General features: G+C 37.9%; 1 protein-coding gene across 3 annotated transcripts in view; it reads right to left on the reverse strand.

Moving 5' to 3' along the window:
- The window catches only part of LOC136863989 (LITAF domain-containing protein), a 150,114-nt gene that overhangs the window by 61,478 nt on the left and 71,439 nt on the right, over positions 1-17,197 (reverse strand). For 2 of the 3 annotated variants that reach the window (XM_067140463.2, XM_067140464.2), the window contains exon 4: positions 501-4,288. The exons of the other annotated variant lie outside the window; for it this stretch is intronic. In XM_067140463.2, the coding sequence (XP_066996564.1) occupies positions 4,183-4,288 (106 nt within the window). In that variant the 3' untranslated portion in view covers positions 501-4,182. Of the gene's footprint in view, positions 1-500; positions 4,289-17,197 lie in introns of those variants that run through there. 3 annotated transcript variants of the gene reach the window in all.

Raw genomic sequence — 17,197 nt, forward strand, 5'->3', positions numbered from 1 at the left:
TAAGGTCATATCTAAGTATGTGTGCTCCAATTTCAAAGAGGCGCAGGCAAATCTATTAGCTGTGTACGATACTGATATGAGACGGGTGTGTACACAAAAGCTCAAGCGCTTGGATTGTCCTGGGTTTGGAATTTGATGGCAGTTCTCACGATTGAGAGTCGCGAAGTTATGCAATTTGTAACTTACCAACATACTCAATCACAAGAAGAGATTGAGAATTCTGTGATTGCATCTGGAACTGAATTCTCTGACATCTTTCCTAATTATTTATTAGCTGAAATTCTGAATACTATTATAATAATGTTATTGGCTTTATGTCCCGCTAACTACTTTTACGGTTTTTGCAGGCGCTGAAGTGCTGGAAGTTAGTCCCTCAGGAGTTCTTTAACATGCCAGTAAATCTACCAGACATGAGGCTAATCTATTTGAGCACCTTCAAATACCAACAGACTGAGCCAGGATCAAACCTGTCAAGTTGGGGTCAGAATTCAAAATACAGCTGGATTTAATACTGGATTTAATTGTGAAATTTACAGAGATCGCACACTATCTAATGTTGGCAAAAGAGCACTGTCTGAGTGAAATCAATGTCAGGAATATCACATTCGTATACAATTCAGCCCATTATTGTACTGCACTTCTTATTGTCTTAGGTTAACCAAGTGGCATATTTTTATTTATTTATTTATTTATTTATTTATTTATTTATTTATTTATTTATTTATTTATTTATTGCTAGGGGCTTTACGTCGCACCGACACAGATAGGTCTTATGGCGACGATGGGATAGGAAAGGCCTAGGAGTTGGAAGGAAGCGGCCGTGGCCTTAAGGTACAGTCCCAGCATTTGCCTGGTGTGAAAATGGGAAACCACGGAAAACCATCTTCAGGGCTGCCGATAGTGGGATTCGAACCTACTATCTCCCGGATGCAAGCTCACAGCCGCGCGCCTCTATGCGCACGGCCAACTCGCCCGGTAGTGGCATATTTGGTCCCCTTGTACAACATAATATGATCTGACCTAACATACATATAATTAGTTCAAAATCAGGCAAAGTGGACAAAGTACTCAATAATGAGAGGGTAACTGTCTTCTCCCAATGTCAGAACAAAATGTCTGATTCTAGATTAATTTTCACACTAAAAATATCCCTTTGTAATTCCACAAAAACACATACAGGTAACAACCATTCCACCTGGTGCAACTTCCCTTGCTCATCCTTTGGATGTGTAGTTTCATCAATGGAAAAAGTTTGCCAAATGTTTTTGTGAGCGAAATTTACTCGACAATGTTGATGCTGAACTCCACAGCCACAATGCTATAATCAACCTTCATGCACTTATCCATAATCAGTTCAGTGCCTCCATATTCAATAACAGGATTAAGCATACATGGAAGAAAGCTACATATGAAGCTGTATATGAAAAGATTTTAGTCTTCTCAAGAACTTTATTTCCACGTTTCTCCATCAAAGGGCAGAGAAAGAACAGTTCACTGTAACTTTATCACATTTGCCCTCAACAAAGTCCGCTTACCCTCTAGCCTCTGGATCTGACAATCCATTTGAACTAAATAAAGAACTTGCTGCCATGCACAAACAAATGGCAGTCCTGCCAAACATTAAGTCACATGAAATTCTTGTGCTTATACTGAGGCAAAGACAGATGTGTTGCCATCCAAATCTTATTAAAGCTACGCTTGATAAGGATTGTCAAGAAGCAGATAGAACTGAAGATGCTGAAGATCTGGATATCTTTGGAAAAATATAACTTACCTGAAAATGCTCGAAATGTTAATGAGGAAGTTCAAAAGAAAGTTCTTAGTCTTAACAATCCAGTTTTTGACATGGAAAGGTTGAGTACTAAAATGCAAATATTGGTGGACAAGCTGAGAGAGAATGCCCTAAACACTGATGAAGCCGTAATTGTGTTTCAGTGATCCTCGATGCTTTCTGTCTTGCAAGTTCAATTGCAAAAGAGAGAAATTAAGTTGCACATTTATCAAAATTACATTAAATATAATAGGAAGCAGTAAACAATTAATTTCTACAGAAGCTCATAAACCAGTTCATTAAATATATAATGAGGTAATATTGTTAAGAAATTGAAGGGTCCAGTGCAAAATTGTGCTGGCTGTTCTTGCACCAAAAGTTCTGGCGATTTTAATACTGTATGAAACCACCAAAATTGGACCAAAAAGTGGAGCCACCCTGTTTTTGCACCGGACCCTTCAATTACTATTTATAATTCTAGCAAAGCTGATGCAGAAGGTGTACAATGTGATAGGTATTGTACGAAAATACCTTCCCTCAAAAGAACATTATAAAAGGTACCCATATAGCACAGTGTTACATTAAGATATACTCAAGATCTGAAAAATTATACTTATGATCTTATTCTACCTACGCAAAAGATATTCGTTACCAGGAATAACATAACGTTCTGACAAGTTACATACACTGTCAATACAAATTGTCTTATAAAAGCTTACGATTAAAAATATAAACAATTATACATAACAGTTAACATGGATTTAAATTAATATTTCCATGAACCCATGAAGAACAATACCTCAGGAGGTATCTATACAATAAGCAACTTATTATTTACAAGAGTAATGATTGTCAGAGAGACTGCATTTACCAGAACATGATCTTCATATTCAAAATGTTCTATTAACCAACTATATCAAATTCTACAGATTCCGTCTTCATCACAGAGTATAATCCAGAGAGAAATAAAAACTCCCTCCACAGTATTTTTGTAATAAAAACTTTGTTTGGGCTGAGTAACCCAACACACAAAAGACAATCTACAAAAGGATGTACAAATACATTACAATGATAAAATAATCTTGAATAGCACAAAGAGATTCAGATCAGTTACTAATTACAGACATTATTTGACATGCATACGTAAATCACAGTATAGCTCATACACAAGAGGTTCTTTTCCCTTGTCGGTAATAGTCATTATTGACCTCATCCTGTTAGATTTGTATGGTAAAGGGTCTGTGCTCCTTGCATATGTATTGCACAATTTCCAAAACTGAGTTAAATGAATAAATATTGACATTGCTTAGGACTGTCTTACTTCCCAAACTATTTGTACACTAGTGTGACTTAAGAAAAGGCATTATGGCTTCTTACCTATAGTAACATAGGCCCAACATCTTTACACATGCAGCTAATTTGAATTAAGATAACTTTCAGAATTTATACTTTTTGCATATATGATCAAGAACACAAAATCCTACAACACTGCTAAAAATAAAACAAAAACAACAAAACTTGTATGTGTATTAGGTATAGAAAACTGCCACTATACATGCTACCGTGAAACCTGAGAAAGCATGAATAAGAAAAAGAGTCAGAATTTATGTACAGTAAGGTGGTCAATTTACTATTGCTCCTTCACCCACCTCAGTATTGGGCATGTTTCTAACTGTTCTGGGGCTGGGCAAGCCAATACTAGACCAGACTAACTAGTCTTAATTCTTTGCAAAGCCAAAAATTAAACACTGTTTTTCTTTGTCAATAATCAGTTACAGTTATTACTAGATCACACAATAATCACAAAGATCTTTTCCCACAGCACTGGTACAACATAATTTTTTTTTAAAGAAAAATATATCAAGTACAACGTGCTATTAGGAAAGGGTCAAATTCCATTGAACTATAATGATATGAAGTCATAAAGCAATAATTCTCAAAAGTAAGATTTGCTTAAACGTTACTAAAGATGCAATGTGATAACTCACAAAAATGGATTAATTTGCTGTAACTCCAAATTATAACACGAGCAGGAATCCCCACTCAAGAAGCAAATCGGGTCTCATTACTAAATAGTTGGAAGGAAAACTATATTCCAAAGTTACATGAGAGAAAGAAGATCTTAAAATTAGTTGATTTAGCACACAAATTGATATCCAGGTAAATGCAGGCATCAGACCTACTTCCCCCAAATCTCCAAATGACAGAATAATTAGAGAGATATTAGGACAGTAAGGGATATAACAAATTACATCTATATAGCCTGACAGGTACGAGCCTAAACCCAATTCCAAACAAGTAAATTTTCTCTCTCACAGAAATTTCCAAAGCTTTCCTTGATGGCTGGATTATGAAGATGGAATGTGGGCTCGTTGATGAATGCCAGGATTTATGAAGAGTTAAATCCATGTTTATCGACGGTAACGTCCCATGTAAGCTTTGCAGTTAGGACAAGAATGGTGAACATCCATGCACTCATCAATGCAGCAAGGAATGAGGCAGCAACCAAACCAGCAACTGTAAGCATTTTTAATAAGTTAGACATCTTTGTCTCTTCAATCAGGGTTATGATTACAGTTTATCAGATTCTTTAAATTCTTCATTAATCAATTTAACTTTATAATCTTCACTATATTCTAAAGTCTGTTAGACTATCATATATCTACATTTCCAGCTTGAAATATTCCACAAATTCTCTTTTTCTTTAAATATTATTGCGCACTACAGTTGAAGTAATTTCATAGTGTTATTAGCAATACATTGTCACATCCCAAATTCCCCTAAAGCACCATATTCTGGAGATCATAAATCCATTTTTTTCCCTTGTAAACTTAAATGGAGGATATAACAAGTAAAACAAATTTTATAAAAGAGTATTGAATTCTTATAACATATTGCCTGAACAGTGTTACCTTACAATCACATTCAACACACTAGTTTGCAGTTCAAAAAACAATTTCCTGTTAGTAACAAAGCCAATTTTTCCAGGACTGTTTTAATAATAATGTTATTTACTTTATGTCTACTTTTTTGGTTTTCGGAGATGTCGATGTGTTTGAGCACCTTCAAATACCACCAGACTGAGCCAGAATCAAAACCTGCCAAGTTGGGGTCAGAAGGCCAGCACCTCAACCGTCTGAGCCACTCAGCCCGGCAGGACTGTTTTTTACACCTTTGCTGGAAATGTATGTTTATTTCACAATATCAAAAGAAATGAACAACTACACACAAGAAAAAATATAAAAGTAAAATACAAGGAAAAACATTCAATATAATTAGGAACTATTATATGAAAAACTTCAAGAAGATAACAAAAAGTTTTCTGCATCTTGCTATTCCTTGAACTACAGAATTTCAGCTCTATTACAAGTCATAATGACCATGATAATTGTCCTGAAAGCTTTATGAAAATCAACAAAAATTTCTGTTTCATTATCAAATAAAAATCTAGTTGGATATACTTCAGGATGGTATTCACATGCATAATGAAGAAGACTGAACATGTTTTTATTAAAAGCTTAAATCCACAAGTTTATCGCAGGTAACGGAACTAATCAGTGGCACAAACATAGATTACAATAGTACTAAGCATCCCATCAACGAGAGAAGACTGAAAAAAATCAGTATTGTGAACTGTATAATTGGTTCTGAGATGTTTGAGCTGCCTTGTAAGTATTTCTCCACTATTCTCAGTTTTCGCTCTTCGGTGATCTGGTTCTCTTTAACTCTTTTGCTGCGCTATTATTAAACAGAATACTCACAGAAAAATGTAATTTTTTTCGTATTTTTCAAATGAGCTGAAACTTTATTTTTTAAAGGTTAGTAACATTCACCACCACTGCACCATTTTTAACTCAACTTTGGCAAACTAACAGTGATATTTGACCTTGAAACATACATTACTGTGATACATCTCGAAACATGGAACTGGACACTTTGCAGGCTGTCCTGGGCAATTCTTTCACAAAAATACTGTCTGTTTTCTCTTTCAAAGTCCCTTTCCTTTCTTTGAACATTTTGCTGGTAATGTGGAACAAACAACACAATTATGTTTGTGACTCTTGTCCTGCTGCTCCCCATGAAAGTGCCTCTCCGTCAGACGCGTTTGAGGTATGTAATCAGAAGGTCTTCCTCATTTCGCTGGCGGACTGCTCTGATACTCTCGTAGAAGTCCCATAATGACAGAATATCTGAAGTTAGGAGCACTAATTGCCGTGTCACAATTTTGTTTTTGTAATTCTTACTGTCATCACCCACCAGTCCAATACAAAATGAAGATCATCCTCATTGGCTCTTTCTTCCAAACAATCACTATGCATGTAGCAATTGAAGCTTTCACGGCCGGCGTTACAAATAATGTCAGCGTTTACCGGGCTTGTAGGCCGTGGTCCAGGAGCGAGTGAATGTCCCGACGTTTCACTGAAGACTGCTTTGGCATTGTCAAGGGTTCCGACTGACTTCGATAGCAGCAAAGCTCTCAGTGGAATGAAGTGCTGTCGTAATTCCACCTACTTATATAGTGCAGGATACAGTACGCTGCTCGCCTATTGGCTGCTATGGTGGGGGGCGGTCGCTGATTGGCTGTTCTTCGGCCAATGGTTGAAGCGTTAGGGAGCCCGATGTACACTGACCTGCCTTGGCGGAGACAGGCAGCTGATCACCCGTTGCTTTCTTCTGGTCTGCCGCGGCTATCGTGTCCTTCAGGGTTAGAGCTTTCAAGACTGGAAGCCAGGCTTTGTTTACCCGTTCAGATTCCTCCTTACGGTTGAAGCTGTTGGTGTGCTTTAGGATTTCAATGGCTTCCCTCTGTAGCCGGGCATGATAAGACAATAGTTGACAGTACTTCGGTGTTGCTGTACTGTGTGTCATGGCCTGCTAGCAGTGAGTGTTCTGCGACTGATGATCTATCTGTCTGTCCCAGCCGGCTATGTCTGTTATGCTCCTTCAGTCGTGTGGTGATGCTGCATTTGGTAGTCCCTATTTATACCTGGCCGCAGCGGCACGGGATCTTGTAGACACCTGCTGTGGAGAGAGGATGGCGCTTGTCTTTGGCAGACCTCAGCAGTTCCTGGATTTTCTTCGTCGGCCTGTATATGGTTTTAACCCCATGGGACTCCAGTAACCTCCCTATTCTGTCAGTTACTTTCTCGATATATGGCAGAAAGGCTTTAGCTGCCGTTCGCTCCTCTTCTTTTTTCTTGGTTGTTGGATGTCAGGGATGGAGTGCTCGCTGAATATCTTTAGGGCTGTACCCATTAGTGAGTAGGCTCCTGTTGAGGTGGCTGGGTTCTTCGTTTAAGTGCTGAGGTTGACAAATTCTCTTAGCACGGTCGACTAGCGTCTTAATCACTCTGTATTTTTGTCGTGGGTGGTGGTTGGACGTCTTCTGAAGATAGCGGTCTGTGTGGGTCGGCTTGCGGTATACTGTGTGTCCCAAGTTTAAATCGGCAGTCTTCATTACCAGAACATTGAGGAAAGGGAGCTTTCCCTCGTTTTCCTCGATGTTCTGGTAATGAAGACTGCCGATTTAAACTTGGGAGACACAGTATACCACAAGCCGACCCACACAGACCGCTATCTTCAGAAGACGTCCAACTACCACCCACGACAAAAATACGGAGTGATTAAGACGCTAGTCGACCGTGCTAAGAGAATTTGTCAACCTCAGCACTTAAACGAAGAACCCAGCCACCTCAACAGGGCCCTACTCACTAACGGGTACAGCCCTAAAGATATTCAGCGAGCACTCCATCCCAGACATCCAACAACCAAGAAAAAAGAAGAGGAGCGGACGGCAGCTAAAGCCTTTCTGCCGTATATCGAGAAAGTAACTGACAGAATAGGGAGGCTACTGGAGTCCCATGGGGTTAAAACCATATACAGGCTGACGAAGAAAATCCAGGAACTGCTGAGGTCTGCCAAAGACAAGCGCCATCCTCTCTCCACAGCAGGTGTCTACAAGATCCCGTGCAGCTGTGGCCAGGTATACATAGGGACTACCAAACGCAGCATCGTCACATGACTGAAGGAGCATAACAGACATATCCGGCTGGGACAGACAGATAGATCATCAGTCGCTGAGCACTCACTGCTAGCAGGCCATGACATACAGTACAGCAACACCGAAGTACTGTCAACTACTGTGTCTTATCACGCCCGGCTACAGAGGGAAGCCATTGAAATCCTAAAGCACACCAACAGCTTCAACCATAAGGAGGAATCTGAACGGGTAAACAAAGCCTGGCTTCCAGTCTTGAAAGCTCTAACCCTGAAGGACATGATAGCCGCGGCAGACCAGAAGAAAGCAACGGGTGATCAGCTGCCTGTCTCCGCCAAGGCAGGTCAGTGTACATCGGGCTCCCTAACGCTTCAACCATTGGCCGAAGAACAGCCAGTCAGTGACCGCCCCCCACCATAGCGGCCAATAGGCGAGCAGCGTACTGTATCCAGCACTATATAAGTAGGTGGAATTACAACAGCACGTCATTCCACTGAGAGCTTCGCTGCTGCTACCAAAGTCAGTCGGAACCCTTGACAATGACGAACACACTCTTTGGTGAAACGTTGGGACATTCACTCGCTCCTTGACCACGGCCTACAAGCTCGGAAAACGCTGACATATTCACTATGCATATCATCATTTGCTTCATTGTCCAAATTTACTGAGCACTCTAAATATGAATCGGCCACTAAAATATTGAAGATTTCTTCGCTCTCTTTACTAACGTTGTTCCGCACGCTCACAGCTGCTGAGTGAAGCCTGCTATCGGCCAGACAGATGGCAGGAATGTTGGCGGGCGGATGGGTGAAAGATAACAAATAAACATTAGTCCAGTATGGGCGGCAACATTTCCAAACAATGCTTAGTACGTAGTCAATACATGACTACAGATGTTTGTATTATTATGTGCGCCTTTATTAAAGAAGCACGCGGAAACTATAGCAGGAAAGTACCAAGTAGACAAAAGTTGATTACCGCAGCGAATGCTACAGGGAAGTAAGTCGACAAAAGTCGACTTCTGCTGCGAAAGAGTTAAAATATGCTTCCATCTCACAAATACTAACTCTCTGGAAAGTCAGTAGCCTTCGAAAGAAAGAAGAGGGCAAAAGAACAGTTTTAATTAGGACAGAAAGGATGGTTCTAGATAGATAGATTAGATAGGATACGATTTCAATGTCAGCCAGGGATAAGTTTGCCTAAGAGTTAGAGAACCATCAGCTGTCATGGTTCCCATCATTCCTCAATCAGAAGCTAGCATGCTTATGGCAGATGGAGATTAAAGCACAAGCCAGATATTGTAACACAGTTGGTATTCAATAAATAATGCAGAAAAAATTTACATTTTGAAAATCATTTTTGAAATATTGGTTTTCAATTTTCAATGACAGCAATATCACACATTATTTTGCCGTACTTGTTTTCTGCTAAAACTATGCGAAAGAATATTTAATTCTGAATAATTTGATAACACTACGACTTGTGATGCAGTTCACTCATGAAGTATGACACAAAGTTCTTCACTGTACACGTAATGGTCATTGATGTCAGGTTCTTCACAGTCCGATGCATGGTGAGCAAAATGGAAATCACTTTCAGTAACAAAGTCATTAACATTGCTTAAATCATCTGAATATTCAAGCATATTGGAATAATCTGTCCTTGAACTTGGAGCAGCCACTGAAAGAAAACAGTGACAAAAGCGCATGCAGGAAAGGAGTAATGACAATATGTATAATTATGTTTTGGGAAATACAGCAAACGCACGAAATGCAATGAAACAAAATGAACTCTAAACTGATAAGATCAAAGTATCATATTCATAAGCCAAATAAAATCAGATCCATGCAATAACTTTGAACCACCACAACATAAACATTCACTTCCAACATATTTAATTTGTTGAAAATAAAAATATTCCGCATGGCTAGTGGTCTATCTGCTGAGTAAAATGAAAATTAATGCTTTATAGTTCAGTAAAATTGTCCTTAATATAGGGGTTTGCTGTGCAAAAGGCCCGATAGTTTTGATTTTTTGATGTGTTGTTGATGTTGGACCTGTAAAGTTTTCGACCTTGAAGTCCCACCACACATCCCTTGGCATTGCAAAAATGTCAACATTTTTAACCTTTTCTCAGTTTTTCAAAGTATCTCCTAAACGGCTGGTCTAACTCCAAAGTTTGACTCCAAAGTCAGCTCTGTAGCTTTCAAACAATAGTATTTTTATCAAAAAGTTGCATCGTCGCCATAAGACCCATCTGTGTCGGTGCGACGTAAAGCGAATTTTGTTAAATATGTCCTAAATTAAGGTGTATAGAGCAAACATACAACATGCAAATGCTTTTGTGTTCAAACTATATGTTTTTCAATAAGTATTTAATTTAAAAGACTTTATAAGTCGTGTGATATTTTTATTATTTACACTTGTTCAAGTGGTCATTTCTTACGAACCTTTTAGGTGATGTCATCTTCATGTCTCCCATTTTATAGACATCTTGAAGAAAATACTGTCCTCAAGAATTTTTAAGAACTCAACACAAGTAGCCTAGTACTTTTTAGCGATTTCAATTTTTTTCAAACAACTGAAGATGACCGATCAGAGGGTGAAACATGTCCTGTTTAATTAATTTAAATATGTATATGTAATTTTTGTAATTATATGTTGCACTGATAAGGTGGACTAATTTAAAAAGGAAAAATCTATTTCCTCCCCATTGAAGTTGAATAACGATCAATACGGACCATGAACATGAAGTTTATAACTTGCAATATGTGGTATATTTTGAGCTGTCAGTGGAGAATTGACATGGGATCACATAAGTAGATGAATAAGCTTGAGAGGAGCCTTTAAAAGTAGGAAAGATGTATGAAGATAAAGTTTGAATTCAAGAGGACAAATTGGGGCATATATTCATTTATAGAATAAGGAGTAAGGGATTGGAATAAATAATCAAGGGAAATGTTCGATAAATTTCTAACGTCTTTGAAAATGTTTAAGAAAAAGCTATGCGAACAATTGATAGGGAATATGCCATCTGGGTGAGAGCTCTGAATGCAGATCATTAATGACTGATTGATTAGCTGTAATATGGATCCCTCTCTCTTCCCAGCCCTTTCACCAGAACATACGTCTGGAAGGACACAGTTCAGCCCTGCCTGTTTCTCAGCCCTTTCTCCTGCCTATTAGGTATAACCAGAATATTTTAGAGAAGGAACCCAAATCATTCACTCACACTCTATTGTGCACACATGTCAACATCCAGTCCATCATTGCTCACCTCGACGAACTGAAGGCGATACTTGAAGACAGTACAATTCATATTTCTGCTGAAAGTGAGTTGGCTCCGTAATTCGATCCCCCCAAATATTACAAGTGACTCAAATATGGTTGATATCACAGGCTATGATATTCACAGACATAATATGACAAACAGACAAGGTGGTGGGGAGGCCGTATGTTATGAATCTATGCTCAGGAGTAGAGTGGTTCACACGTCTACTCCTGCGGCAAAAACTGCTCCTGAATGTATATTGTGGTTGATTTTTTTCTTTTTTTGGTTAATATCTGAAGTCATTTCTTTTCAGTTTTGACTCATTTATTTCATAACTATTAGGTTCTTCAATCTGGTGAAACTAATTTTGAGTAGTACATTTATACACTAGCTGCAAGAAAATATGGTAATAGAATTATACCTGAAAAAGAAACAACTTAAGGAAAACAGAATTAATGTTTATTTCATAAATGAACATCATCAGATGCTATCAAACCTCACTGAAATATTTAGGAAAGTATGAAAATTTCTGTTTATCTCTGTTTAAATACTTATGAACTTGAAAATACCTGTAACTTATGTTAATGAAGTCCTGTTTCCTCCCCACTCCAGCATAGAATGCGGAATGCGTGCTGACAAAAAACCGTTGCTCTGTCACTGATGCAGTTCAAGCTCTTTGTTGATCTTCCGCTATGCCACCCCCACATCCCCGCCCTGATTAGGTTAATGACATGCTGTATTTTCACTTTTAAGCATTTTATTTTTAGTGCAGCAATAATAATTTTACATACATTATCACTATAGACCGTTATGCCTTTCAGCGTTCAGTCTGCCAAGCCTCTGTGATCAGCTTCATTTCCCGTATCAAATCCTATACAAAGACTTAATAACAATAAAAAAATCTTCCACCTTTTTGATACTTATATTTGCATTTAAGCAAATCAATTAATCATACACAGTACATGTTTCATTCCTTTTTAGAACATCTTCAGCTATTTTACAATGCTTAGGTGAATTCACTAAGCATTTATCATTTTAAGAACATACTAAACAGGTATCTTGTTTTTCTTAAATACTACATAAATTGAAAATAAATTAAAATAAATTAAAAACAATGTGGATGGTTGAATGGGGTAGTGAAATGAGAGGGAAATGGATCTACTTAGTTAGCCTATAAAAAAAACTATTTCTCTTATTTTGAACAGATGTTGTAAAAAATGTTTCCAGCACTTTTATCCCTAAAATATTCCACTTGTCTTCTAATAAAAAGTTTTTGAAAAAATAACTTTTCTTTGTCACTGTTCTGAATATTGCTAGGTATTCTCTTCATTTACTCCCTCCAAGGTGGCTGCTGTTTGTTTTAAATTTACAAAATGTCTCGAATTCAGTTAGTTCAGGAACCTTGAAGCATTTTCTTTTCAGTTTTTCTCTTGTATAGCCATTTTTTTCAGTTTTTCTCTTGTTGTTTGTCCTAGGGATAGTTAGCGCTGTTCATTTTCAATCTCTGTGAGTGCTACATATAAGGAAGTGTGATGTTTTCCTACAACTGACTGGAACCTGTTATGGCATCAATTGGAAACTTTACTGGTGCTAAATCTCATTGAATTGTCACCATGGTCTACCAGAGATATACGTGGTTTTGATGTACGAAGTTTGCTGCAATATCACCAAGTTCTTCAGGTAGTTTCATTCATTTATTTATTTAGCTTCTATAGACTATACAATTACATATTTTGGAATGTGCCAACAGTATAGGAGTTGCAAGTGACTATCCTCATTTTTCCATATTGAAAGTCTGTTAAAGGAGAACAATAAGACTGATTTCCACCTATTCAATACATTAAAAGCAATTATATAATTAGGATCTCATCCTTATTTTATTGCTTAATTGTTAAAACATAGGACATGTTTCATTCATATTTTGAACATCTTCAGCTATAAATATTCTTACAAGGTTAAACCGGTAACATTATTCTAGAACTTACACTTATGGTTTGCCGTTAACAAACTTATCCATGATAAACTTTAAAAAACCTCTTAAATATAAAGCGTTTATATATTACATCGTCTTATTTTAAAAAATGTCGTCAAACAGCTGAGTGCACTAGGTAAATGCAGGCAGGAGTAGAAGGGAGATGTCAATAGACTGACTTACGTAAAATTTGATGAAGTTACCACTTGCTTATCACCAAAACTTGACTGCCACCATTTGACTGAGTCCTTGCTTACGTCTGTAGGATTGCCCTACACTGGTATAAAGTCTAAAAGCAATTTGTGAATTTGAAAAATTAGACGTTAAATATTTAAAGTACAACAAAATTCATAACCTATAATCAACAGTGTGCATCACTTTTGTCATTTTACGGACGAAATGAATAATATTCACACCTAAACTTAGCTGTTTTGAGAGTGTATTAAGATTTCATTTCCATATGGTACAACGTGTGGATAAGCTCACGCCAATTGTAACAAAATGTTTTAATGTGTATTTCAACAAATAATTATAAGACATTCAGCAATTTTAACAGATTGTAATTGTATTTATACAGAGACTAACTAATGGTATTGTATTTTAAATATTACAATAAGGTTTTGTTTTAGTTTAGTTTAGTTTACTTTAGTTTATTGCCTTTATTATATGGTGGGGCTCAGGCTATGAAGCCTGCTATTATGCCAAACCATATTATACAACAGCTTTATACAATTTACAGAATAATGTACATAAAATCATTTTTTTACATATATTTCTAAAAATCACTAAAATTAATTTACTTAACCTCTATAATTTTGTATCCTTATTGATAATTAAGAGCTAATTATTAAGTTTTTACATTAGTGAAATCTACTTTTTACATATTTGAGTACCACATTAAACATTTCCTTTTAAATAGCCTCGGATTGCCTATGCCTCTAATTTCAGCTGGGATTGAGTTCCAGGAACGTATGGTAGTAGGTATGAATGAGTTGTTGTACGAGTTACTGTAGTGAATGGGAATGGACAAGAGGGAACGTGTGGATGACCTTGAGGGAGCTCTATCGGAAGGAAAGAGGTATTTAAAGTCTGTTCTAAGATAGTCTGGTTTGCTTGTATGCAGAATACTGTGGAGAAGGGAAACAGCGTGGTATTTACGTCGTTCAGTCAATCTTAGCCATGACAGCTGTGAGAGGAAAGGGCTAATATGAGTTTGGATTGGGATATTTAATACGAATCGAGCACAAGCATTGCAGGCTTGCTGTAGTCGACATGAAACTGTTTTGCTCATACTATTTTAAACTACATCTCCGTAGTCAAATATTGGAAATATTAGACTCTGTACTAATAATTTTCTTGTGTTTCTTGGAAGGAAGTCCCTCACACTTTTTGCAGAATGTAATGAGTAGAATACTCTTTGACAAATTTTTGTGACATGTTCCGACCACCTTAAATATTTATCGAATACTACTCCAAAGTTCTTTACATGATCGCTAAATGTTACTGGTATTCCACTGAGCATAACACTGGGTATAGATGTGTTTTGTATTTTAGCATGAGATTTATACGTGCCAATTATGATGGCCTGTGATTTCGATGGGCTCACTTTCAGGCCATGTCTGCTAGTCCAGTCATTAACATTTGCTAGGTCTTCGTTTAACTTAGTGATTGAATTGTTTAAGTCATTAGGCTTTGTGTGAATATACAATTGAATATCATCTGCATACAGGTGATATTTACAACTGGTCAGCGTCTCATTTAAGTCGTTCATGTACAATGAGAACAGAAGTGGTGACAATACTCCTCCCTGAGCCACGCCCATCTTAGTGGTTTGCCATAAAGATGTATTGTTTCCCACTGATACACGCTGCTGACGATCACTAAGATAGAACTGTACCCTGGTTAAAGTGCTGTAAGAAAATTTCAGCGCCTTAAGTTTAGCGAGTAATATGTCTATCTACATAGTCAAAGGCTTTGCTTAAGTCCAAGAGAACAGGTATAGTCATTTGTCCTTTATTTATCGCTAGTTGCATGTCATTTGTCACTTTAACTAATGCAGTGGCAGTACTGTGATTTTGCCTGGATCCCGACTGATATTTGTCAAGTAAGTTGTACTGTATAAGATATTCAGTTATTTGCTTATGTACTATTTTCTCCAACAATTTTCCTAATATAGGAAGGATACTTACAGGACGATAATCTTTGGGATTGTTGTTTTTAGGGAAAGGTCGAATGATTGCATGTTTCCAATTCGAAGGAAAGACTCCAGTCATGAGTGAGTTATTAGTGATATGAGTGACCGTTGGAGGTATGATGTCTATGATTCTTTTTAAAAGAGACAAGTTGATTCCATCATGGCCAGTGGACCCCGACTTTATTTCACTGAAGACTTCCCTAACGTCACTGGGGGTCACATGAGAAAAGTAGAACTGCTCGCCATTATGTCTGGCTTTTGAGGATATTTATTTATTTATTTATTTATTTTATTTATTTATTCACGAAGCACAAGATACAGCTACACTGAGCAAATTTCACCTGCACTGTCAACAGACTATTTAACAAACGTAAATTTTCATAATAAAATATAACAAACATAACAAAATATAACAAGATCAGGTACACATCCTACTAATAACTGTCCAAATTGAAAACCATGAGAATGTCCATGTTCATAGCCAAGTCGTCGTGGGTCAAGATGGCGGTATAATCCCTTCACATCAACTTGTCTTTAAGATGCTATTTACACACCTCTCGAATACACTTTTATTTGATGCTATATCAAGCTCTTGTCTCCTATTAATATTGTTAAAGAGTGTTGGGAGGCGGATTAGGAAAGATCGTTGAAGTATTGAGTGCTGAGTGTGGGGAATGTGGAGAAGGTCTTTGGTTCTGGTGGAGCGGGAAGGAATGCGGAGAGAGAAGAGAGGAACAAGATGTTCCGAGCGGTAATGTCCATTTAAGATCTCGTGGAGGAAACTCAGGTCAGCTACCTGTCGCCTGATGTGCAGCGGTGACACATTAATTGCCATTAATACCTGCTGCGTAGACAGATTTCTGAGCTTGGGGTTTCTGTTCCTTACAATTGCAGCAAAGAAGGACACTGCTCTGTCTAACTGCTTAGTATTGGAGGGGGCGGCTGTTGTCCAAATTGGAGAGCAGTAGTTTAAGAGAGGTTGAACGATCGTGAGGAAGAAGTGACAAAGAGCAATGGGGTCAGAAATTTCTGTGAAGCGATAGAGAATGCCTAGTAATTTCATAGCCTTGGTTGTATATATTTCTATATGGGTCTTAAATTGTAATTTTGTATCGAATATTACACCTAGGTCACGCTGTTGCGTAACCACGGTGATGGGCTTGTCGAGTAGGTAATATGATGTCGGTAGAGGAGATTTATGCAGTGTTATGGTCATGTGGCTGCATTTTTGTGGATTGGGGATAAGTTTCCAAGTACGGCACCAGTTCGAGAGGGCATTAAGTGAGGACTGTAGCAGAGCTGCATCTGCTGGATTCCTGATCTCCCTAAATATCTTGCAGTCATCAGCAAAGAGTAGGGTATTCGCTGTTTCGTTGAGTTCGGACGGCAGATCGTCCATAAACAAAGAAAACAGCAAGGGGCCAAGAGTACTGCCTTGTGGGACACCGGAGGTGACTGGTAACCATGAGGATGAAGCGCCTGATATTACCACTCTCTGCCAACGGTTATGTAGGAAGCCAGCAAGAAGGGTTAGAAGACTGCCATGTATATTAAATCGTTCGGAGAGTTTATGGAGCAACAGAGTATGGTCAACAGAATCGAAAGCTTTCGAAATGTCTACATAGCAGATATCCAGCTGTGATTTAGCTGCAATGGCGTGTGATGCAAAGCTATGCAGAGTGGCCAGGTTTGTTAGACAAGAGCCACCTGGTAGAAAACCATGCTGCTTGGTTGAGACATACGGCAAAGTGAATGCGAGGAAACGCTGGTGTATAATTTTTTCAAAGATAAAGGATAGTGTGGGGAGAATAGAGATTCGTCGGTAAGATGAAACATTAAATTTGTTGCCTGATTTGAGAAGTGGAGCAATATTTGCCTGTTTCCAGGTAATAGCTTTGTTGGTACGAAGAGTTTGAAGAAGGTTATGAACTTCACTTGGTGTGGTAGTTATGCTTGATAGGGTTCTGTTTGAAGCTGTACCAACGGGAGGG

The sequence above is a fragment of the Anabrus simplex genome, chromosome 2 (assembly GCF_040414725.1).
Source record: "Anabrus simplex isolate iqAnaSimp1 chromosome 2, ASM4041472v1, whole genome shotgun sequence".
NCBI classification, from domain to species: domain Eukaryota; kingdom Metazoa; phylum Arthropoda; class Insecta; order Orthoptera; family Tettigoniidae; genus Anabrus; species Anabrus simplex.